Raw genomic sequence first — 25,280 nt, forward strand, 5'->3', positions numbered from 1 at the left:
ATACTGGAAGTTTCAGAACAACAATAATGACACAACAGAGATGCGTTGGAGTTTTATTGCTCTTTTCCGGAGAGGACTGCATGTGTAAACATATCCTGATTAGATATAATAGCCGATGTATTGAAATGAATTAAAAAAAAAACTGATTATTGTAGACGCTGGTGCTTTGTTGGGGGGATGTTCTGTGACTGGTAGAATACTGACACTGGATTAAAGCAGCTGCAAGGTTTTCTGTTGGACATACAGTATGTACTTTGAGAGCACTGTAAAATATGCTGCAGTCAGAGTATATGTGCGTGAACGCGCGTCTGCGCGCGCGCTAGCGTGCATTTCTGGTGTTACCGGAGAATTCCTCAGTGGGTGAAACAAGGTTATCTGGATGGATGCTATAAATTGGGTCACTATTGAATTAAACACAGTGCCTCTGCCTTCAGCACTGTGACTCAGGGAGGGCAGGCTGGAAAGAGCCAACAGCAGGGCTGCGACTGAATGCAAGAAGTGGTGAAAGAGAAATTCACCAGTCAACAGTCCCTCTGTAAATTAGAGGCCTGTATTGTCACTAAGATTAAATTGCGGAGGCATGCATACATACATACATACATACATACGTACATACATACAAGGGGATACAAAAAGGGGAAACAAAGCAGATTAAAATAAGCCATGAATAAAAACATTTAACTAATTTAAAAAGACCATTTAAAAAAAAACATAGAGGATGCTAACATACAATAGGTGTGACTTTAAAACAAGTTTCACATGGAGAAAATGAGATGGAATGGAGGAAGTCATGGCTGTGTCATGGAGGTCTAACACTTGTCAGTGAGTGCCAGTCACGGTTTGTCCTAGAATCTCATTTTCCCTCCAGATGAAGGGGATGAAGCAATATAAAATACTATCGGAGGAGACAAATTGCAGTGCAAAATAAATGAATGTCAAAACTAAATGAATAACGGACGATAAAAAAAAAGTGATGTTGGAGACACTTTATTTTCTTTTGAAACACATGTTGGGCTGCAGTATTTTTTTCTTGGCCGTGTGGTTTCCCAGCCCTCTGCAGCAGCCCCACTTCTCAACCAGCCACACTCAAGGACAAGCACACTTTGAGGGCAAGGAAATTAATATTTGATACCTCGCGCTGCATCATGCAGTAGAAAAGACAGGCCCACTCGCACTCAGAAACGGGACAGTCCAAAAGAAGAAGAAAAGATCCACATTTAAACAACCCTCAGATGGAACCGCTGGTTTAGTTTTGATTAGAATTAGCTTCAGATAAATGATTGACTTCTTGCATTGTTAATGCTGTACTTTGTACTACAGATATTTGAGAGGAGAGTCAGATATATTTAGTTATGGCGAATGAAAGGTGTTTCTGTAGTTAACTGTCTGTAGGTTTTTCTTCTGCATGTTTGCATTCATGAAAAATGCTAAGACTTGGTGTTAAACATTATAACATTCTATTTAATTACATAGAGAAGAACTACAGTCAGTTGAATTGGGGTGTTTGTCCTGCACGGCAGCCACCACACTTGGGCCAAAGTCAAGGTGTCAAACACAGCTCTTTGGTACAATGAAGCACTGGCAGCTGACGTTCTTATAATGAAAGCTTGATATTTTCATTTTGCAAAACTTTCACCAAAACCTTGCAAACATTTGCAATTACATCATACCCTGGTAGCAGGTGTTGAAGCCGAACCTTCCAGCTCCTCTCAAAGGTTCCAAAGTTCTCCTTGGCTGAATAGGACATAGCATTCGGCCCCACCTCCGCAACTCCCATCGTCTGTTCCAGTGAACTTGAGCTGGTGCCCAAACAATCTCACTTTCTAACATCCAGGAACTGTGGTCCTACTCCGTGTTTCCAGAGGGACGTCATTTTGAGCACCTGGCCTTTTCGGTGGGCACCACAAGCTCATGCCAGTAGGTGTGGATAAGCCACTGAATTGAGGCTCATCCGCACCTTTTGGCTCAGCTCGTTCTGCACCACAATGACTCCACTTCACCAAAATCACAGACCTTGTGACTGACTGCTACATTGAGTTGGTTTTAATTAAAACTGGAGAGCTCAATACCAGGGACTCCGCTGTGAGCTGGCCACTACCAGAGGGTATTACTAGCATGAGCTCGTAGTCCTCATGTCCTGCATACTCAGGCTTTATTTTATAACAGTGTGGGGACATGAGATGGAACCACGGCTTTGTTCACGTTAACAATAGCGGATAAAATGGATTTGGGGGCGCTTAACCAACTACATTCATGCTTCAACATGGACTGGACGTTGAGCGGGTACTAAAAATAGTCTAACTGGTGGATTGTAACCCCCTAAGGGCATCGAGTTACACACAGAGTTCTGCTATCAGTGCCTGGCCAATAAGAAAAGAGAGAGAGATACATTGCGAGTAGTGTGCAGGTAAAATGACATGAAAGGGTAAAAGTATTTCACACAAAATGATTTCCTTTTTCAACTTCCTCTCAGATTGTTGCCTTCTTGATAACTATGCCTGCATGGAGTTTGTGTTCCTTACACAACGCGCGGTATTACTGCAAAAGCCAATATCTATTTACCAGATAAGTCGATGAGAGATTTCCTCGGGGTTTACTGGGAACAGAACACACAAGCACAAGTCAGTGCCTACAGATTGACGCCCTCAACCTCACAGTCCCAGTTTTCAACACTGTACATCATCGCGGCATGGAGGAGTGGACAAAAAAAAAAAAACAATGCTATGCTGAAGGTTACATAAGAAAAGAACAAATCAAATAGGGGTTTGTGAGCTTTTGGGGTTATCAAAGCTTTACCAAAGGCCGTGGGGTTTTGAAACATAATCAGCAACCGAGCGTTTGCCGAGTGCAGAGACGGGCAGACTGCAGGGATACAGATAAAGGTGCAAAGTGAACGAGATGCGTGGTGCATTGATTTTACAGCGGCTTGAAAAAAAAAAAAAAGCACTGAAGGCAGACAGATCACACTGTGATCCGAGTGTGCGCGCCGCTCAGGTTTGTGTGGGTGAGAACGCGGCGCGGCAAAGCAAACAGGTAGCTCCACGTCTCAAGATGAAAAATGATAATCCACATGAAAGTCAAAAAGAAAAGTTCATTTTAGAGGAAAATTGTGGTGTCATGTCACGCAGAGACAAAATGTCACAACCCCGTCTTTGACGTTGTCCCAGTGGGACTGTCAGTACAAGGTTGTCTGGAGGTTTTGATGTATGTAGATAACTGGAGAAATTAAGGTATTTCTTCAAGGTATCAACTATTTTTAAATTTTTAGATTTCTTTTTCTTTTTCAAAATCATTCTTGCCCTCAAACACATGCGCTGAACGCTGAATTAGCAACAGCAAAGCACAGACGGCGAGTCTCCTTTTGGAGAGCAGGAATTTGTTCGTGTAAGCAGGCTTAAAGGTGTAGAAATGTAGCAGAAGCATAGATGGTGTTTTTGTAGCTTGTCTAGCTAGGTGTGCCATAGATATGTTATATTCTTCATATGCAACTGAAGCTGGTTATGAGAATAAATTCTCAGTTTCAGGTTGTCGAGATTACTCAAGATTACGCTACGTCCGAGGGTTTGTAAATTGGTGGCCCCCAGGGGGCGCTAGAGTGGCTGCAGAAAATTGGGGAGAAGATAAGACACAAAATGCAATAAATAATTAAATCATTCATTTAAAAATCATTTGTTGTAGTTTTGTCGTTCTTATGAAGTATAATCTATGGTCAGATGCCGTATAACTGCCTGCCAGTCAAAAACTTTGTGATGTTATGTCATGGTGAACGGCGCTCTCTCACAGCGTAACCTCGTTCAAGTGTGTGCCAGGTTTCTACAGAAGACCCCGCAAAAACACACAACACACCGCAAACAAGCGTTCGCGTGTAGCGGAGAAAACCATAGATATATATATAAACTCTAGATGGCTCATGCTCGCTGTTCGTCAATGGAGAGCGACGTTACCAGACCGCGGCCACCTTACTTCAGACAGCTAAGCCATTCATAACATTACTGTCTACGGTGCACATACCTTTTTAAAAACCTATCGGACTCAGTTTTGAAGTGATTTTAAAACGGTTTGATTTTCTTTTTTTTTTTTTTACAAACGTCAGATATGTAGTTACGTTCCCACATACTTGAATGAATCATTTTAACTATGGATGTCCAAGCATCCTAAATTACAGCCACGTTAATAAGGTCTGTGATACTGTAAAACGTTTATAAATCTGACGTAATTTCAGCAAGTTCATATTGTTTTGTAGGTGCAGATCACTCACCCTCAACTGTTTACTATGGCGCCGAGCAGAAATGTTGTCTGAAGTAAGATGGCCGCCGTTTAGCTACGTCGCCGACTCCGCCACACCAGCCGCCACAGTCGCACTGCCGCTCGCGTCATCAAACTGCGAACGAAGCCTGGAGGGAAAAACACATGAAGGCAGCAGCACGAGTTCAATATATCTTCGTGTTATTCGTTTTATTTTGATAGTTCCTTATTAGACCAGAGCATTCAAGCAGCAAGTTTATCCTCGTGTTTTGAGAATAAGCTAGGGGTGAAAGCTGCTATTGCTCGCTATCAGTGTGGACTGAGTGGGCAACCAACTATGGGGAAATGAAAGGATTCTGGGGTCTGTCCCCTCAATGCTAATATTTAACACTCATAATAATGTTAAATTGGTAAGGATTCATAATTGGATACGAAGATAAAAATCTAACGCATAGTTTCAGTGTTAAAACAGTTTTTTTTTTTAATAGGCTGTGGCAGTAGTTTTGAAAAATGAAAGCTCGCAACAACATATTGAAAAAATAAATAAAGAACTATGAACTACTGTAGTTCATTGTTGGAACCATGAAGTTTGCTCAAAACTTTTTGAATTACAAACAATGAACAGAACTTTATTTTAAAATTTGTGAACTGATCTTTGAACGAGTACATGCAGGACGTGAACTTGTGACGGTCATGACTTTGGTGATATTCATTTAATTTGGGCACCAATGGGCAAAAACATAAATTGGCACCTATGAGCCCAGCGAGTGCAAAATGAAGTGAAGATGAAGGACAGCAAAAACGTGAAAGATGTCAGATGTGCACCTACCGAAATGATAAGCATTGCATCAACTTACGAGACCAACACTAACCCAGTGCATTATTGATAGCGAGGCCACCGACTGCCCGGTGCATTGTGTGCGCTCTACTTCCCATGTTCAAATTCAAAGTCGCATATAAGTAGGGCAAACACAGATAATTTGGGTTGTTTTAAGAAGAAGATAAGATAAGTGTTATGTCAAGCATGGAGTACTGTGAAGTTATTTCCACCGTCAGATTAGAGAGTGGAAAAGAGCGCATAGATTTCTATCTGACTGAAATCTCGATTCATTTTTCAGGGGAAGTGTTCCGCAGCATACAGAGCCTCTTTTTTTTTCTTGTTTTCTTGTTGTCTTATTTGAAGTTGACAGGGAGCCTGTTTTTTTTGTTTGTTTTTTTGTATTTCCAACCTTTCCACCAAATTACATCACACAAAACTAGGTTGCTGCCTGAAATCTTGTAAAAACATCTCGACTATCTGAAACCTGTCGGGCAGACACAAGTGGAGTCATTTAAAGAGATGTCTGTGTAATATGCTGCCCCTGTAGCAGGTACTGTATGGGTCAATCAGTAACACTTTGCTTTGAAATCATAGTTGAGAAAGACATTTTTTGTTATTATTGGTTTTTATTAAATCATCCTTGCAACTTTAAACAAACGCAAGGAGACAAATGTCTTTGAGAAATGATTAAGCAGAATTATGTTATGAAAGAGAGTATTAAAGTACACCATGGTGCAGCAGGGTTCAATTATACATCTCAGAGCAGAGAGGTCATATGAGCGAGTCTACCCGGGTGTAATATTGGATTTTTCAACAAGGTTCATGTTGTAACAGAACTCAGGTGATGATACTTTAATTTATTTTTTTTTCCCTGGAAAAAAGTTCACATTTTGTTTCTTTTGTTTGTTTCTGTGTCTGCCTGCAGATGACGGGAAGCTGTCTCTGGATGAGTTCCAGGCCTTCTTCTCTGACGGCACGCTGAACGAGGAAGAACTGGAGAAGCTTTTTAACACCATCGACTCGGATAACACCAGGTCAGCAACGCCACGCTACTGCTGTGTTTGTCTGCCGCAGCATGGGATGGAGATGTGTGTTGGCAAAAAAAAAAAAAAAAAAATCTGTTTTGAAATTTTCATTGTGCTTTTTGACAGTTTGGGGAAAAAACTGTGTGTGTATATTTAGATATACATACACGTGTATACACTTATGTTTGGTAGATTCTCTTACTGGAACAATTCTTCTCTGCAATATGTTGGAAAGCCAAATTATTTTAATTTCAAATAGTGAAACTTTTTCGAGAAGCCTGTGGGTTTGTGGATTTCTGTGACCAAAATGTTGCCAATTTTTATTTTCTCATGCTTTCGCTACTGATTTCTGTTTTGAGCGTCTAGTAAGCCGAGGTACGGACTCACTGCCGAGGGACGTCCAGATGAGATCCTGCAGCTCATCGACACTAAACACAAGTCCAGAGAATTATAAAGATAGTCGGGCTGCGGTATTTGGCAAGTTTTCATTGGCACAACCCAAATATTCCAATCTGCTGCAGCTCATCCCGCAGATGTATTTTACTGACAGATTTGGCACCACTTAAAATGAGACTAAACAAGCTTTCCAACTGTATAAGGTTTGTTGCCAAGATTTGCAACTCAGAACAAATATTGTACCCTGCGCACATTTCATTATCATCTGCATTTCAGGCTAAAAATGAGTGATACTGGTGAGGCCCAGACAGTTTTTGTGGTACCTCACAAACTTTGTATCACTGTATATTATCCATTACCAGCCAAACATATTTTTTGTATGGCTGTAACTCAGTTGAAGAAGTGCTACAGAACCATGTAGGGGTCATCTGTGTACGTGTGTGTGTTAGTTTAACCGGTAAAATCCACCAACCTTTAAGCATCCACTAGCCATGAAATGTGCTTGCTTTACTTTTCCATCGGCTGTGGTGGCCCACCAGGATATTAAGCTCTCTATTATCCACCTCTTGTCGCGCAGGACGCTACTTTTGATTGGCACTCATTAAAGTCGGTGTACCGACCTTAATCGCCCAATCCAACCCAATCCGGCCTGTACTTAGAAGAAGTGTGCTGACGCGGTGGGACCCGACCGATCAAGTGTCCACTTCTAATAATTCTCCCTCCCTCCGATATCTGCGGGCACTTGAATGAAATGAAACGGAGCAGAACAAAAGCTGACCCTTATGGTTGTTGTGCCAGTGAATTAGCTTTAATGTATAAATCTCCCCGGCAGGTTTTTTCTTTTCTTTTTTTTTTTGCTGTCCTTTTTAAACGCACACCCGCCACCATTTGTGTGATGTCAGCTGTCTTTCGGTCCTGGTGGTTAGTTGGGCTTTATAAATCTTATTCACTGCAGGCACGGGGGGGGAAAAAAGTACTTATTAAGTTGATTTGGCAGCTGTACGCCAGGCCTCAGCATTATCATGTGACAGCAGATAAGGTTATTGATTGGCCCAGGAAAAAAGGAGAACTGACGGAGTAAGCGTTTCCAGTTGAGGCCGGGGTGTGATGGATGGATAGAAGGGAGGGAGCAGGTGGAGAATAATTCTGGTCATTCACTCGGCTGTCTCCGCCAGTCTGTGGTTCACACCCATTTCAGTCTCTCCATCCCATCGATGTCTTTTCTCCGATACTCATCTATTGTGAAAAGGCACCGCTCGCCTCCAACACGCTTTTAGCTCCTCCCCTCCCAATGTTTCTCTCTGGTTCGTCTCTGACATCACTGACAGAGCGCCTCAGAGATTTAGTCGCGTGCCTTCATCAGCAACATGGAGCAACGTCATTGCTGCAGGGGCGAACAAAGGAGGTTTAGCCGGGCTACATCATGGCAGAGCAGCAAAACTCCAGCGTGTCAGCCCTGAATGCCGGCGTCTCAAATTCAATTGTGCAGAATGAACTTTGCTTTCCCACTTTCACTCCCACTTACCTTGAAAGTAAGTAAGTAGGTCTTTGTTAAACCTCTGGGACAACTTAACATCCCAACAGCTAAACAGCATCAGGATTGGCGAAGATTAGACTTGCAAGATCTTTAGCATAAAAAAAATAGGGAAAAAAAATTACAGTTGCAATCTCCCTATAAAATCGGTGGGTGTCATATTACATATACTGCACAACTGAAGTAAGAGCCAAACCTTAAAAAGTGGGATAAGAGCCAGAGTTAAGGACTAATGTGTGTTACTTTATAACCAAATTAGGGTGAAGAGGCGGATTGAAAAACATTGTTTGCCTGCTTTCAGAGCCTCTCGGTTACAAAGGCCAAAAGAGTGAGGTTGACTTTATAACTGTAAAATATTGCACAGCTATTGTGTGTCCATGTGATACAAATATGCTTTGTTGGTTTTGTTACGACTCCTCTAGTGACACAGCAGCTTCTTCCACTGGACAGACAAGGAATACTCCTAGTGGTTAATCACGGTATTTAACACGAGTAAAAACGAGTCATAAAGATCCTTTTTTCTGAACTGTTTACAAATCTTTTCCCCCCTACTGGTGCTTTTGAAGTGTGTTCGAAAACCTCTTGCACACTGTCAGTTGAGACACCTTTCCGTCTCGCCGCTCTGTGTGTACGGCACAGGCACGGCTGAATGACTCCCCCCAACGCTCTGCCTCCATGGCTCGTGTTAAAGGTTGAACCGGGTCAGGGCGGCGTGTGTGCCTTTTAACAAACGTCGACATGTTGAGGCAGGAGGTGTTATGATCTTCGATGTTTCCGTACCTGCATCCGCACACATCTACCCGATGACCAACACCTCCAACACCTCCAACACCTCCAACGCCTCCAACACCTCCAACACCTTTGCCCTCGTCACTCACCTCGGCGCAGTCACCTGCCATAGTTCCCAAAAACATTCGCCCACAACAACTGTGTCTCTGTAGCTGCGTTTCCATTGCAGTTTTTTTTGCAAAATAGAAGCGATACTTCTAAAATTACGACAAAGCACAATTGCGATTTGCAGGTGTTTCCATTCAATGGTGTAAAGCACAAAAGCCGAATTCCGTCTCCTCCTCCGTCCAAACATAACGCGCCATTTTCACTTGAAGTGAACTGGTCACGTGACCCCCCTACGTCACCTACGGAGCAGAGTTCCGTGGCAGACAAAGGTCCGTCCCTGATAGTTGTTCCCTTGGAAACACCATTGTAACAGTTTTGGTAACAAGATGCAAATCTTTGGCTTTAGGGTTATTTCCAGCATAATTTTAGAATACCAATTTTTTAATTATCTTATTATTAGTGTATAAGCAAAATTAAGGTAAAAGTAAACACAGTTTTTCGACTTTGTTTATCTTTTTAGTACACCTTCCAAATAGGTATGGGGAGCATTTGTTTAATTTAAAAAAATGGGCAAGCGGAACTCAGACGGCGGCTAGACTTAACTAAATACACTTAAAACAAACCAATAAACCATCAAACTTTTCCTTTTTGTTTTTTATAAAATCCCTTAAATTCAGCCAAACTCGAACTTTTACTAATGAACAACAGATCAGAGGTCTCTCTGCCTCGTGTCTCAGCAGTTCTGCTGTCCGATCGTTACTTACATTCCTCACTCACTTCCTCTGGCTGCCTGCCCCCTCTACCTTCATCGCCTTCCTCTTCCTCTTCTCTTCTCCTGTTTCTCCTCCCTCGTTCCTCTCCTTCCACCTTGATCAGCCAAGCGGCGAGAATCTCTTTTATGCCGGGGAAAGACTTTTTTCTGCCAACACATTGAGCCGGGCCATGAATAATGACAATGGATCGGTTCTGACTTCCCTCGTAGAGCCTTGTTCGACTGCTGCCTGCCAAACCCAGAGAGCAACAGTGCATGCAGAAAGCCTTTCCTCTGTCTCTGACCCTGCGCTTCTCCATTTCTTTTTTCTCCCTCCCCAAACCCCCTTGTCTCCCCCCTCTGCTGCTCCTCTGCACTGCTCTGATAGTAATGTTGACACTAAGGAGCTCTGTGGTAAGTACAGCGCCAACACACACACATATCACTGTCCTCATTCTCTCCCTTATCTATTATTCAAAGGAGCCTTACAGTTGAAATTCAATTATGGTCCTTTACATTAGATCATGGAATTTCTTGCTTCAAGCTAGCGCCACAGTCAATGACTTAGCCGCCGTGAAAGTTATTTCTGATCTTCAGTAGTGTAGAAATTATTGAGTGTGTGTGTGTGTGTGTTTTTCTTGTGCAGACTACTTTGCCAAACACATGGGAGACTATGAAGGAGTTCTGGCCTCGTTGGAAACACTCAACCTTTCCATCCTCAAAGCCATGGACTTCACTAAAAAGGTATGTGTGTGTCTGTGTGTCGGTGTGTGACTCGGTTTCACTGATTAGGTCAGAATTGTTGTGGTTGGGACAAGGCTTCATTTTACACATGTATTTGGAATGGTTAGGTTCTGCAGCTCGGAAATGCATTGCGTCAATGAATGTCTACCCAAAAATTCAAGGTACAACAATTTTGCCTTACCTTTTCCATAGTAATGATCGAAGTAGACTCTCAGGTGGGCTTATAGCACTAGAAGACCGGCCTCAAGGCCACTTCAATGTGGTCTTGGACTCTTTGGTCTGAGATGTAACAGTCTTGAGGGAATTCCAAAATACTGCCAGTACAGCAGGAAATGAAAATGGCAATTAAGTCTCAATCAACAGTCTGAAAGGGCGAGCTGTCATGCAGATAGCTTTTACCCAAACACAGCTCTTAGCTACAGTAAATTAAAATTGAGTGAATCTCGGTGTTGGCCTTTGGTCTTGACATCTGTCTTGTTTTGGCCTCGGAAGTGTCCTGGTCTCGGTTGAGGTGGCTTTGATGTGATGAAGAGAAGTGGGTGGAGCTAAAAAAAAAAAAAAAGAAAAAGAAAAAAAGAAAAAAGTGCGATATTGACAAGCAGAGTGCAATTGCGTGAGCCGCAGCCCTCTAGACAGCCAATGACTCCATCTACCTCAATCGATCAGAGAGATCAAGAAAGATTATTTCTTCTTAAAACCACTTGGTTTGAACTCATGGGCAGGATTTAGCTGGATAAAATGGGTTTTAAGATTATTTTGATGAAATTCAAACCTCAGCAGAATAATCTTTGCTATGGCGTAACATGCTAGCTAAGCGCTAAAGTAACAATCTGCTCGCACTAGGAAGTGTGTGGATAGGAAGTGTGCACTCAAGTCAGTGACATTCATGAGAGATTCCCTCCCTCTTAGCTGCACTATCCTCTAAGACCACCCACTGGGGCCAGCACACTTCATTATTACGACATTTGACAGTTACGTTGGTTCAAGTGAAAATCTGCCTTGTCTATGCCGTGTATTGTGGAAGTGGCTTTGTGTTCTTTTTTTTCTCATCACATTTGCATTTTGTGCAATGCCCCGTACTCTATAATGTCATCACTCAGCATTACACTTAGAGCTGTCTGTGGTAATTATCTGGCTTAAGTAATGCCTTTTAATACTTCACTGTGATACCCCTGAAAATTGAAACGATAAATCATTCCCAGACAAGTGGTCATCAGAGACATAAAAGGTGATTTTCAGCAAAAAAAAAAAAAAAAAAAAAAAGTGGCCAATGAAAGACTGAAAAGAAAATATCATTAGAAATGATCCAAGGCTTAGTGTGGTTTTCTTTTAATGGTGTGGAGTTTTGTCAAAATAATTATCCCCTGAATCACCTTTTTTTTTGCCATCTCCAAAAGCATCTGTCTATTTATTTTAACAACAATATTGAATGCTGTCATTTTGACAGCATGCGTCATGAGGGAACATCCAGTCCCCTGGCGAGTCACTTCAAACCCCTGTGTTGTTGAGGCCTTTTTATAGAAAAGCTTTTATGGCAATGTTCCACTCGGAAATGGTTCGAGAAACTATTTTAACTGGCTTTCGAGCAAGTGGTGGTACGATAAGCAACGGCCCCTCCCATGAGGAGAGTGTGTGACGAGGGATAAACCTGGTGACAAAAGAGGAAAGAAAAAAGAGGAAAGAATTGCTGGAATCGCCTGTCCTGATGCCCTTGTATAAACCCTTAATGAGACTCCCTCATTAGCAGATTGTGTGGGGGGGGGTTTCCTCAAGCTTTTGTGAAACACACGACCGCTATCAGTGACGGCCTGACAGAAACACTCACTGCTTCTTTCAGACTGAAAAAGCTCGTTCTTTTACTCCTCCCTCGTGCTGTGAGTGACCTCCCACCAGCCTCTTCAACGGCTTCTCATCCCACTGCTCCGCCTCCCCAATCTATTGGTCCTCTGGCCTCTCTTTTTCTCATCGTGTCCTCACTCACCTCCACACCATTGTTTTCCTCCATGCCTCCGACTGACCTCATCTTCTCCGTTTCTTCATGGAGAGCAAGGTTAAAATGAATTCTGCTGCAGAGGAAGGCCATGAGGTCTTTGCAGGGGGGAAAGAATGCATGCGGAATGGGGACAATAAGACTGCGGGGAAAATCGATGAAGGAGAATTGGGTGAAGGGGGACGGGTTAACAGTAGAGACGATGAGGTGGCGCCAAAGCAGAAGGTAGTGATGAATTAAAGAAAGAAGGAAAGGTCGGTGTGTAAAACATCAGTGCCTGCTAAGTCCGTTGGTACGATACAAGTTTGTATTGCATTCATCATTTATTCATTAGGATTTAATGGGATTTCAGGCTGGCTAAGACTGGGCAGTACACTATGCTGAGGTGGAGGAGTGCTGCCCTGCTAAAGATGGGCCGATCCGCATCCCTGCGTGAGCTGAATTGTCTCAGAACCCTCGATGTGGCCACTTCAGTGGAGCTTCGAAGGGTTCAAATGTACGATGAGAAAGTAGCGTCGCCTTAGCGGTAGATTTGTGGCTCGTCTAGTTTTCGGTAACTTTGTCTGAAACGACATCTGGTTGAATTCTGAAGGTCAAAAAACCACTTTGGATGGGCCCCTAACTTTTAACAACACAACTGCTGATCAGTGGCCTTGGTGTTAGTCCCTTTAGTCGCAGTCCCTGGGCTTTTCCCGCGGAGCTGCGGTGGCTAGGCAGCGAGCACACACTGATTCACTGGGGTGCAAGTGTCACGAAAGTGTGCTGGTGCATTGCGGAAATAGCTTGCAGTTCAGATGCAGTTAATTAACGAGAAGCAAAGTTGGACTCAAGGAATGTCAGGAGAGGGCAAATGAAGGATTTAACGATGTGAGAAAAAGAGTCAGGAGCCGATGAGTCCTTCAAAGGGCAAAGAGGCAGGATACAAGGAACAGACCGGCAAAAATAATCAGGAGGCGGAGTCGGAAAGAAAAATTAGGAATTTGTAAAGGAGCAGAAGTTATAGGACGGGCACGGAACAAGGAATCATGAGTGAATGAGCTTTATTCACTCCAATAAAGCTCCAGCACACCTCACGCACGTGTAGCTCTCACTTGTGTATTAATTACCATCGTTCTGAGAGCCATCCTGGCGTGTAGAGCAACAACACAACAGAGGGGCAGCTAGCCAGTCACTGGGAGAGACGCGGACGTATTCATGTCTGTCCCCTGATGATTCGATAACCTGCCAAGAGTGGATATGGACATGTGGAGCTCCGAGTACATCAGCACTGACTGACTGACTGCATTTCGCCGTGTCTCCTACAACTGTTAATAATGTGGACATGAATAATTTGTGCCTGTGTTGGACAGACAGACAGACAGACAGAGAGAGAGAGTTGCGTTGGGTTGTGGGTCGTGTTGTCGGCTGGCCGCTCGTTGACTGATGAGGTTACACCCGGTCCATTAATTATGCAGGGGTTTGTAAGAGCGAGTTAGAGTCTCTCTCTGGCCTCCGTCCTTTGCGTGCACATTTGAGGGAGAGGGGGGGAGGAGTGGAAAGGAGGGCAACCTGGGTTGTATGATATTAAAGTCAGAGTTGCGGCAGCGAGATTGCAACACGCGCGAGTCACCGCCGTCGCAATGACGACGAACACACTCCCTCCCCCGCCTTCAGTTTGTCGTTTCCCTCCCGGCTGCCGCCTGCACCGGTTTCCCCTGTGCTAATGAAGCTGGCACGCTACACGAGCGCTCCGTGCGTTCTCTGACACCCATGTTTGGGCTCGCCTGCTGTCAACAGCACTGCCTGCCGCTATCTACATCTACATGTCTGAGCTTTGTGACACCTTGCTCGCGCTGGGGACCCAGTTGGGTTTTTTTTTTTGTCTGATTGAACAAAGCGCTTTGAGAACCCTTTGGATGTGGTTTAGCGCTGTACAATGAAAAGTTGGTTGATTGAATGTTTCCAGCAGGTCGACTTTGCCTGCTGCTATAATGATTCATGATTTTTATATTGGTAAGATTAAGTAATGGTACAGGTAATTTGGTTTTCTTATCCATAGACCTGTTATCATATATAAAAGAATACACATAGCGAGGCTCTTGCTCCCAGTTAGCTGCCATTTTTGTAAAAAGCCCAGTGTGGACAATTTAGCCCACCTGACAGCACGCTTCATAGAAGAAAGTGGACGAGATATCCAAGTTTTTTGTGCGCAGGCCACTGTAGTTCACTGGCAAGCTCGGGAAAGGGATGATGAGAAGGTGAGCGCTGCAATCTAAAATGTAACCACTGTTTCTTCTCAAAATCTCCAAATATTACACGCTGTCAGGCAGGCTTCCTTAAAATGTGACACACTGGACCTTTAAACAGCCCTTGCAAAACTGCTGTTGCTAAAACTGCATGAGGCATATCTCATATTTCACTTGTTGCAAATTCAGAAATGGTGTTGTTTGCCAAAAGAGCTGGGGAAAGTACCTCTCCCTGCTCGGTGAGGTTTGCTGTTTCTGCAATGTTTTCTTGACCCTTTTGAGCCACTTTATGCTCTTATGTGACAGATCACGAGGACAACAGTTAGATGAAGGCCGACTGGCACATAAATCTGCTGCTGCCAGCTGGCCGATTTTAGATCAGATGTGAGATGTTGGCGCAGACAATCGTCTAAAACCCAGTTCCAATCAATTTTAATTTATGTGGTCTAAACAATCTTGTGGGGAAAAAAAATCAGTAGCATAGCATGTGGAAAAGCGTTTCTGATTTCACATTCAGAAAATAGGTTGTAGTGTGACTGTTGTGACTTGACAAAGCTGTGAAGTAATGCAGCCGCGTGCTCAGCGGCCTGCAAACGGACACTGGATCACAGCTTTTCAGTGAGACCCTTGGCTGAACACACTTGTCATTTTGGAAAGTTGATTGAAAGAGACATAAAGCCTCAATCTGTGCTGTGTTTGCCTGATTCGCCGTCTTATATCGGTGTCCATTTTGGCGAGGAATTGAGTGCTGGTTTTTGGAGAGGATACAAGAGTCTTTTTAAACATCTTCACAACATTCATTTTAATGCACAAATCCACAGAACAGAGCGGTGACATTGAGTCCAGCCACTGTCTTCCAATTCTCTTGGGACGTTCTAGAAAATATTTTCTGTTATATTTTCTGCTTTATGTTCCCCCTGGACTTCGGTTACAATGAGTGGCCATCATCGAAGCACAGAATAGATGCTCGTGTGCAGTCAGGGTGTGCATCTATGTTCTGTTAGTGTCCTGCTAATGGACTTGGTCGAGGTCTCCAGAGGAGGAACAGTCAGTGGTCAAGCCATCCACCCAAAACCACCGTTGGGAACACACGCAGGCACTCGCTCAAGCTTGCAGTAATTCCTTTTTTTGGCCGGCCCTTGTTGCTGCTGGGATGTCTTCATCGTAAGAGGACTGTAATAAAAATGTATAAAAAGAGAAAAGGGCTCAAGAGCACGCACGCACGCGCGTACTTTGGTTTGCATGCACGCTGGCTTTAAGCTTGAGAAAAGGAGAAATAGACGGAAGATATAAGATAGGATACAGAAAAAATATGTTGTTTCTATAAAGATGTATTTTTGTTGTACTGAAATCTGGTTGAGTGGTCGTTAAATAAGCTGTGTGTGGGTGCAGGTAGGCATTTAGATGATTGTTGCTGTGAATTACAGTGCAAGGACGGCGAGAGGATCTGACACAAGAACAAAAGGAAACACAGAATGTGCAATGATTTGCTCAAGAAAACTTTTAAAAAGGCTCAAATGCCCAGGCTGGACTGAAAACTTGTCAATCTACCAACATCCATGAAGTGCAGGGAAGAAGTCTAAAGGCTTATAGAAAAAGCATAGACACCGACACAAAGCGGCAACCTTCACCACTTGTTAAGATGTAATGGTAACAGGAACCAATTGCAGTCATGCCTATGACTGGCGTGTTATGTGACAGTGTCAATGTGGTGGTTCTTAGTAGCGAATGGCAAATGTCCCACTGAATCCACATGTTTTTAAGTCTGTCACTCTTGCAAGGCCTGAGGGATTTTTCTTCTCTTGGGGCCAGGGGAGTCACACAGAGGTTGCACCTTCTCAGGTCGGGCAATCGCATCCCTCTGACCCTGGGAGAGAGTTACATAAAGGAGACGAGGACGATTAGAGTAAAGACATTTACATAAGTCCACCGCCTCGATATCGTTTCCCGCACGCTGCTAAGATGCGGTTGCTTGGAGACATATTGACGGCGGTTGCTAGGCTACCATTTTAATTGGCTCATGTGCGAAGCTGAGGCGAGGTTGTGGGGGGAAGCAGCCGGGGGGGAGCTACACTTGGGCTTCCCTATTCTTCAAACCTCTGTTATCCCTCTCTTGTCTTGGAAGATAAAGACAGTGGCAGCCCCGAATAGGCCTGTGGAAAAAAAAATGGATACCTCTCGAAAGAAAGGAAACACAGTGTGTGATTGATTCTGCTGCTGCTGCATCAACAACTTTTATTAGATGCCTAAAAACAGAGAAAGAATAAAACCAATAACAAGTAATAATAAAAACTCTAAATATAGGCTGCCTGGGAAACCTCCAGTGGTGCTTCCTGGTTGCTTGAGGAGAAGGTGGTGCGATGCCTGAGGCTGTTTGAGGACCAGTTGAAAGGAATGCCAGAAACTGTCAACCACTAACAGTCTACGCGGCAAAAGCCACATGCATTTCTTTCCCTTCCTACTGTCTGCTGAGCTCCTTTGGTGATGGGGATGCAGTTGGAGGAGGATGTTTACGGCTTTTGTTTTTTGTTTTTTGTTTTTTTGTCCCTTGAGTAAACTCTACCATAATACAATGGGACACATTCAAAACCGAGGGTCTAAAACAATTAGCGGAACCTCCGTTCTAGAGCATAAATTGAACTAATTGAACTACTAATTCAGAGGTAGCCGGCCGTAAGGCACAACAAGACACACAACACAAGGCGCTAAATAACTACGGCCCCAGTAGTGTCTTAATAAGGGTTGAATTTGGTTGTTCAGCTGTCTAAGTTGAAAGTCCGGTCTTTTGATTCATTGTGTTTACATACGGTAAATGCCATTGTGTAATGCCGCCGTCATTGATATTGATTCCCTGTTGTTCTCCCTTTCACTTTGCAATTTAGCCTGCGAGCAGGTCGGTGCACAAACAACAGGGCTTGTTTAACGGTTACTGTCGCTCAAAATAAATGCACAAACCTTTAACTTCGTGTTATGCAACGCTTTTGTAATTTCCAAAGGACAAGGTCTGGCTGCAGACTCAACTTTTCAACAATTGTTTCTCCAGTGTTCTCAGGGATTTTCATAATTAACAGCAACCTGATTCACAACGTGGTGGTTGTTGTGGTGTTGTTGCACTGAGGCATCAGACACAAGTCAGGAATTAAGGATATTTAAGCAACCAATACGACGTGTGCTACAATTTAAGCTACTATAAAAACTAGATGAACAACTTGGTTAAGTTTAAGGGAACACACATACCTTTTCGCACTTTGAGAAAATCCATCCTAAACTCCTGGTTTCGAGTGTTCGAGAGAGGGCGCTGTCCTCTATAGAAGTACGGCCTAGCAAGGTAACTTAATATAAATAGAAGAGGAAGGTGAGAAAAACATGCTGCTTAACAAAACAATGGAGTTGGACTCCTCGTCGGTAGAATGATGATGAGTTTGTGTCTGTTGGAATTCTCCACAGACCAAATCGACGTCAGAGCTGTGCGCTGCATTCACACCACTTGACATTTCTTCTGCATTGTCTTTTTCCTTTTGATTACAATTCAGACTGGAATTTTACGAGGTTAATTAAACATCAGCATCAAGAAGTGGCCTTTGCCTATATTTACTGCTTATTTATCTATAGGGGCAGGGGCCCGATAGTTCTGAAAGGATGAAGAAAACACAAACATGAACTTGGCAGCTTGGCAAATAAACAAGGCGCTGTAGAGCAGTGGTTCTCAAACTTTCTCTGGCACGCCCCACCTTGGAGGAAGAAAACTTTTCATTCTCCCCCACCCCCAATTTTGGGGCTAGAAGCCCCAAATTTGACGTGGCTGTGTCTTGAGGGATCCCAATGAACCTGCACGTGGTCCAATGTCTCTAGGACAAAGTTGACTTTTGACCCCATAGACTTGCATGGCATTAGGGTTTAGCGATAAGGCTGGAATTAGGGTTAGGGTTAGGGTTACTGCAGGAACTAGGGTTAGGGTTAGGGTTACTGCAGGAATTAGGGTTAGGGTTTCGGGGTTCCTTGTGTACTAGAAGCCCCAAATTTGACGTGGCTGTGTCTTGAGGGATCCCGATGAACCTGCAAGTGGTCCCATGTCTCTAGGACAAAGTTGACCTTTGACCCAATAGACTTGCATATGTGTGCTGCTAATGCTGCTGGAAGTGTTAATTTCCCTGAGGGAGTCATCCCAAAGGGATCAATAAAGTCTTTATCTATCTATCTATCTATTAGGGCAGTGGTTCTCAAACTTTCTCTGTCACGCCCCGCCTTGGAGGAAGAAAATTTTTCCAGGCGCCCAAACGATAGCTGCGCGGCGCGAGTCAACCGCAGAGGTGCACCTCGCCTCAAGTCTGGCGTGAACGACACCATTCTACAGCCAAAAGTGCCCAACAACAAAGAACACTGGCCACTGCCGGACTCCTGAATTCTTCTTTTCGTTCCTGTCAAATATTTGTCCATCCTGTGTACCTGAGCAGCGTTTTTCTTAGCTACAACCTACTCAATACTTTATGTTAATTGTTCCGCCGTGAAAACATTAGTTCCCCCGGGCGCCCCGTCTCCCTCCCGCCCGGTGTTTTGCGCCCCCTAGACGTGACTCTGCGCCCCCCACTTTGAGAAACACTGCTGTAGAGCAACACACACACACACACACACACACACAGGTGTGTGGTATCACTTGCTGCTGTTGGTGTACCAATCATTCAGCATGATAACGTTCAAATGTTTGGGGTCACTGACTCATTTCTGCATTGAGTTTCATTCTAAGCAGTTTCATGAAATAATGATCTTGCACTGCACTGCGATCGTTGTGAGAAATGAAAACTCAAGATGTGCTTAACAAGTATGGGAACAGAAAATCATTTCCAATCTCTTCTTAGAAGTAATTTAGAGAATTCCAAGTGTGCAAAATTCTGTGTGAACACACTAAACGTCGGATGATTTCAGAAATGATTTCGTCCTTTGAGAAGACATCGTGTCAAGGTCCAATCCATCCAATGGTTGTTGTATTTTTTTAGAATGTGAACACAGAACTGTTCCCAGAAGTCTTAGTTCTAAGGGCCAGAAAAACAGCAAGTCCTCTGGGCCGTAGAAGGCAAGGCTTTGGGCTGAGTGGTAGGAGAAAAGGATCAAGCAGGATTGGGCCACACTCTGCTTTATTTATATTCTGCAAAAAAAGAGCCTGAGCAAATATTTTGCCTGCAGCGTGTCAATAGAAGATGGACATCCATATCCGTCCACAAACAGACATGGCTGGTACACTAATCAAGCTTCCTTTCACCTGCAGAGTGGATCAATGACAAATCAAGCAATCGGCTCAAACGTCCCACTTTTGTGATTCTGTGCTTTTTCTAGTTGCCACTACCCCTCCCCCAACCTCCTCCTCCACACACACCAACACCCACCATACCTCCACCGAAGTTGCCTTTTTTTCTATTCCGTCTCTCCCCATCCCTCCGGTCCAAAACTCTGCATTATTAATCAACAAATAAATGTATTCAAGGAGGATCTTGAACCAACCTGTCTGGTTTTTACGCTCCCTCTGGTTTCGAGCGCGGCCTGCCTTTCGAAAAACAAATCTGTCAGGCGTTACGCAGCACCTCTTGTAATTGTAGAGGCCAAAGGTAACTTGTATTAATCTTGCGATGTCTGAATAGATTTGGTATTGAAATATTTATGCAAGTTCTTCTTTTTAGTGATGTGTGTCCACTATTTTGGCTGACTCCGTATTTGAATGATCGTCAGGTTCCCTCCTTCTCTCTATCTCTCACTCTCTCTCTTACACAAACACACACACACACACACTTTGTGTGCAAGACAAGCAAGGCTACGGTGACATTTATTTAGACTAAACAGTGCTACAAGTCACTATAATGTGGCCTCTAACCAACCCATAATTATTGCTCTGGAATGTGCGTCGCACAATAGTGAGAGAGAGACTTGCAGTCGCATTATGTAGGAACCCCGTCTGTGCTATCGTGTGCAGAAGCCCTTTACTTGAACTCAATTAATATGATGTCATTTACATTTTATTGCTTTTGACATTTTGTAACATTTTTAATCCTTTAACGTAACCTGTTCAGTGGTCATCAAACAAAGGCTACGCATTTGGAAGTGGCAAATTTGGAACAGGACAGTTTTGTTTTGTTCTTATTGCGATTAGGCCAAGGCAGTCGTGGTGGCAAAGCCGGAAGTTTAACCACGCATTGCATTTACCTTTGCACACCGTCATCATTGAAACCAAATAGTTCAAATGTTTTTTGCAAAAAGGATCCATACGTTGCACATTTCACAACCACGATTCCTGCCAACTTAATCGGTAAACAAGACGTGTACAGAGCAGCTAACTGAGTGACCGTTCTAATTCCTCTGGTCTTCACCTGACTGAAACTCAGAATGTGTGATGCCACGGTCCCTTAGCCCTTTCGAGCAAAGTTCTTGCTGATTCTTGACAGGCTCCCAAACTCTGCTCCGTGTAATTTGGTGTAAGCTTCTTGCCTAAAGGAAGCTCTAGATTTCTTGACTTTGTTCTAGTTGGAGCTGCAGTTAATCACGTCTGAACAATGTCCTATATCACTAAACTGGGCCATGTGTCCCTCCCTAACCTGGATTACAGCTGGTTTACACATCACTACTGCTGTCTGGACTGTCCTTCCTGTTCCATGCCACCATTACCAGGGCTGTTAAAGAAGATGTGAGATAAAGTGACAGTGTGTCAGTTCCACAAACGGAAATGCTGAAAATTTACTGAAATGTCACGCTGTCTCCTTTGTTTTTCCAACCTTGGACGCCAGAGTGAATGTTTTTACAAACCCGTGTCATGTATTACACACATCCATCTGGGAAACAGCCCACGGCAAAGTCACGTGATTTGATGAGCCTCCCGTGTGTCGCAGTCAAAGTGGGAAAATTAGATTTCTTGTCTTCCCCCCCGGAGCAAGTTGGTTACAGCGCGAGGCTTGGAACGTGTCACCGCCCGGTGGCAGGCATAGAAGTGCTGCAGTGTTTCAACTCAGGTCCGCCAGTGCCAGTCGGAACCGCAGAGACTCTTCGGTGCCCTTTCTCATTCTTTTCATTGTGCAGAAATGTTGTCCAGTTCCACCGCAGCATCCACTTTGTGGCTGCCAGACTCACAATCCCTGCCTGTTTTTGTGGCCACTGGCTTTTTTCAGCCAAGTAGAAGCTCTTGACATTAGTTTGAATAGATCTACTAGACATTTCAACAATTGAACTGCTTTGGCACACTAAACTACATCTTTAGCGCTATTCATGTTGAGTTAAGTGACCCTTACTGTGCACATACACAAAAAATCAAAATGAAAATAGAAATAAAGAAGCAATTCTTGGTGTGATTTGCCAACTGAAGCATGTAGTACCTGCACATTGTGCACACCCTCTAGTAGTGCACGTGATGGAATAAGATAGCCAGAGATACACTCAGCTGTCACCCAGAAGGTTTGCTATCTCCGTCTGAAAAAAGGAATAATTTCCCCTAACAAGGCCGACCTCTGTAATCACTGATTGCCACCTCCTGCAAAGGCATGTAATCATCCACCAGCATCTTAGCACCAAAGGGTCTCACTGTGTTCCGTGTGTGTAATTGGATGTGTGCGAACCTGGAGGGTTACCTTGTACAACAGAGTGGGTGAATAATGAAAAAGAACACACACGGAAAAGATTGCACGGCCTCACAAGTGGACTGTTGGCTGCTTGAATTATTCATGTGAGATTAAATCTTTCAGGTCTCATAAACGCGGAGACACCCTTGATGTGCGCTGCGGCGACCTGTTAATCGGGGGTCTGTGTTTAAACTAACTTTAAGGCTCATTGCCACATTTTGTTTTTGTTTTGTTTTCTGTGCATTTTCCAGAGCTCATCATGGTTTTATCTCACAAAATAGGAAAATTGAACACTAGTCTTCCTGTCACATCTGTGCGCACGTGAACGATAATATCCGCTCTGTTATAAAAAAAAAAAAAAGAAACATGCTTACAGAACACACTGTAGCAAATCAGCAGCCACCAGTGTGCAGGGGAGCCTGCGGATGGAGACTGTGTATCTTCTCCAGGGTCGTGATCTGTGTGAATTATAGATCACAGCTTTTCTATTCAAGGTTTCGTTGCCGGGCCCGTGGGATGTGCTGGCCAGTAGGGGGGGAGGGGGCGAGGGTGTGTGTGTGGGGGGGTCGGAGGGGTTGTTGAAAGAAACGTGTTTTGAGGAGGGAAGAGGAAGAAAAAAAAGAAAGGGTGAACAGCAAGGCTTTTTTTTTTTTTTTTAGATAACATTTGTCCTTGTGCTTTGATGATGAAAGTCTTGAGTCAAAAGGGTGCAAAACAGTGGATAAAAAAATAACCAGAATGTTAGGATTACTCATTTAGCAGCATGTTTTGTTATTTTTATAGCAGCCAGTTAAAACGATGACTCGATTGTCCTTATTTTTACTGTAATGAGGCAGATTAGTGGGACGCTACCATGTTTGACAAAGCTGATGGATACACTGGTCAATTGAAATGAGTGAGCACAACACACGGCTCATTTAATTAGCAGTAAACACCAGTAATCCCTCCAGGCTCGTGGCTAAATGGGAATAACAGTTATTATGGGCGTTAAAAGTAGAGATTAGATTCCACTCACTCTGTGTAAAATACACCCAATATCACTGCAGAGGTTTTATCGATACGTGCAGATGGACAAAATAGAATCAATTGCCTTGTCAATCTTAAAGTCTACTGCGTAAAACAGCAGTATGGTGAATCTCAAGGAATCTACGTGGAAAACTATGATTGTTAGTTCGTCAACATGCTGATTTGTTGCGAGGGGAAAATAAATTGGAAATAGGAAATTTGGTTTGAATCCCCGAACCAACGGGACATTTGGGAGGGGAAATTGGTCACTGCTTGCCTCCACCGTTATCACCCCCACTGAAAACCCTTGAGCAAGGCCCCTAATGCCCAGCAACCCACTGCTCCAAGTATGTGTAGTTACAATGAAAGGAAGAGTTCAAACACTTTTGGCTAATTTGCCTTTCCCAAGAGTCCTTTTAGAGGATAGATTCCCTTTAGTTATCAGTGGCTGGTGTTTTGAGATCTGGAGGATAGACGCAACGTGATACAGGGCTGGAATGCAAACAATTCCAAAAAAAAAAACTCTCGTTGACAAGTTCCAAAGGGCATATTCACGACGCTACCAATTGATAATGTAAGTTGTTTTCAAGGTAAATGCGTCGCCAGAACTACATTTCAGACATACCTGCTGGGCAGAGTGATTTCAAAAGTGCACGTTTAGTGCAGCTACTCCCGTCATTGGAATAATATGTTTGTTATAAAGAAGCTGATGTCTAGTCACGAGGAAGAATGTGGTGGATAAGGATGATTTCATTACTAACTAAGCCAACAACCAAGTAACTAGGACCATGTCTGAGGTGGGTTTCAATGTGTCTTGGTGCTACATAATTGTTCATTATCATTTCATATTGTGGCGAATGTGCAGGTCACAACTTGTCCAGAGTGTCAGTGTTTTTTGGCGGTGTTTCTGGATTGTGTATTTTTGACGGAGGGAGACCTGAACCACCTTCCTCCATTTTTTGTAACTGAGCAGCTGGTGTCTCTGCCCCCTGGATGTCCAAACATGTCACTCAAATTAATGGGAATCTACCCACTCATGACTACAGAATACTTGTCCGGGGTGTGTCCCTGCCTTCGCCCTATGACAACTGGGGTTGGGTGCAGTAGAACCCCGCAGCCCTGAGTCGAGGAAGAAGCGGGTATTGAAAATGGATGGACAAATTTGCCAAAATGTTGAACTGTCCCTTCAACTGCGAATAGGATGGGCCAAATGCAGAGGGACAATTTCCACATAGGGATCAATAATGTGATAAATTACTTCACTTCGAACCAGCATTCATGCGGCACCAAGTTTCAATCAGCATCTTATTTAATGATGATTCGCCCTTAAGGGTTTTATAATGTGGCCGCGAACTTAAACAGAAAATTGCATCGATCCCTTCGTGTCATCCCCATTTATCCGAAACAACTTGGGTAATTGAGTCTCAGCGTGGTAGTCATTAGGGACTCGCCGGTGCCTCTTGGGTAAAATGACACATTAAAATGGACTCAAAAGCCCAGATTCTGATATCGTGCTCATCGAGGGGGATTAAATGACGGCCGCCACTACAGTACCGACTGTACATGTTTGAATCTCTGAGTAGAATCCGCTGAAAAACACAACATGCCGTCGGAGCCCCTTCCCACCTCGGCTTTAAACTCTTTGCCCCGGTTGCCGTGGCTTGTGTACAGACACGCGTGTGAACCCGAGTGAAGGCCATTGACTGTGATAATAGAAGTCAGTGCAGCTCGTGTGATTGTGGGTCTCAGGGGAGCGTTTGTCTTTGATAAGAGTGCGGCACTGGATGGCTGGCTGGCTGCATGGGAGCCTTAATTGTCTTGCCGACTCACTGCACTGTGACTTCTGACCGTAACGCCGACGTGATCGACCGACTCTCAAGTGTGCCAAGTGAATAGACTCTCTAATGGCTTTCTGATAACGTCGTTCCCAGGTGGTACCCCGCAGCGTACACATACGCATTTATTGTGTACATATTTTCACTGCATGATCTTTAGTTAGCATTTCAATTTAGAAAGATTGTGCTGAAGTGTTAGTTTATCCAATGGAGGAAACATTAGTAATGTTTGCTACACAACGACTTTTCTTTTGATAAGGGTGACATATTGACCATTG

General features: G+C 43.8%; 1 protein-coding gene across 2 annotated transcripts in view; it reads left to right on the forward strand.

Moving 5' to 3' along the window:
- Nucleotides 1–25,280, forward strand: part of necab2 (N-terminal EF-hand calcium binding protein 2) — an 84,344-nt gene that overhangs the window by 24,574 nt on the left and 34,490 nt on the right. For both annotated transcript variants that reach the window (XM_076042708.1, XM_076042709.1), the window contains exons 3-5: nt 5,991–6,099; nt 9,997–10,022; nt 10,255–10,352. In XM_076042708.1, the coding sequence (XP_075898823.1) occupies nt 5,991–6,099; nt 9,997–10,022; nt 10,255–10,352 (233 nt within the window). The remainder of the gene's footprint in view (nt 1–5,990; nt 6,100–9,996; nt 10,023–10,254; nt 10,353–25,280) is intronic.

Source organism: Nelusetta ayraudi, unplaced genomic scaffold (genome assembly GCF_046127955.1).
Source record: "Nelusetta ayraudi isolate G7.1 ecotype Tasmania unplaced genomic scaffold, CSIRO-AGI_Nayr_v1 ptg000071l, whole genome shotgun sequence".
NCBI lineage: Eukaryota > Metazoa > Chordata > Actinopteri > Tetraodontiformes > Monacanthidae > Nelusetta > Nelusetta ayraudi.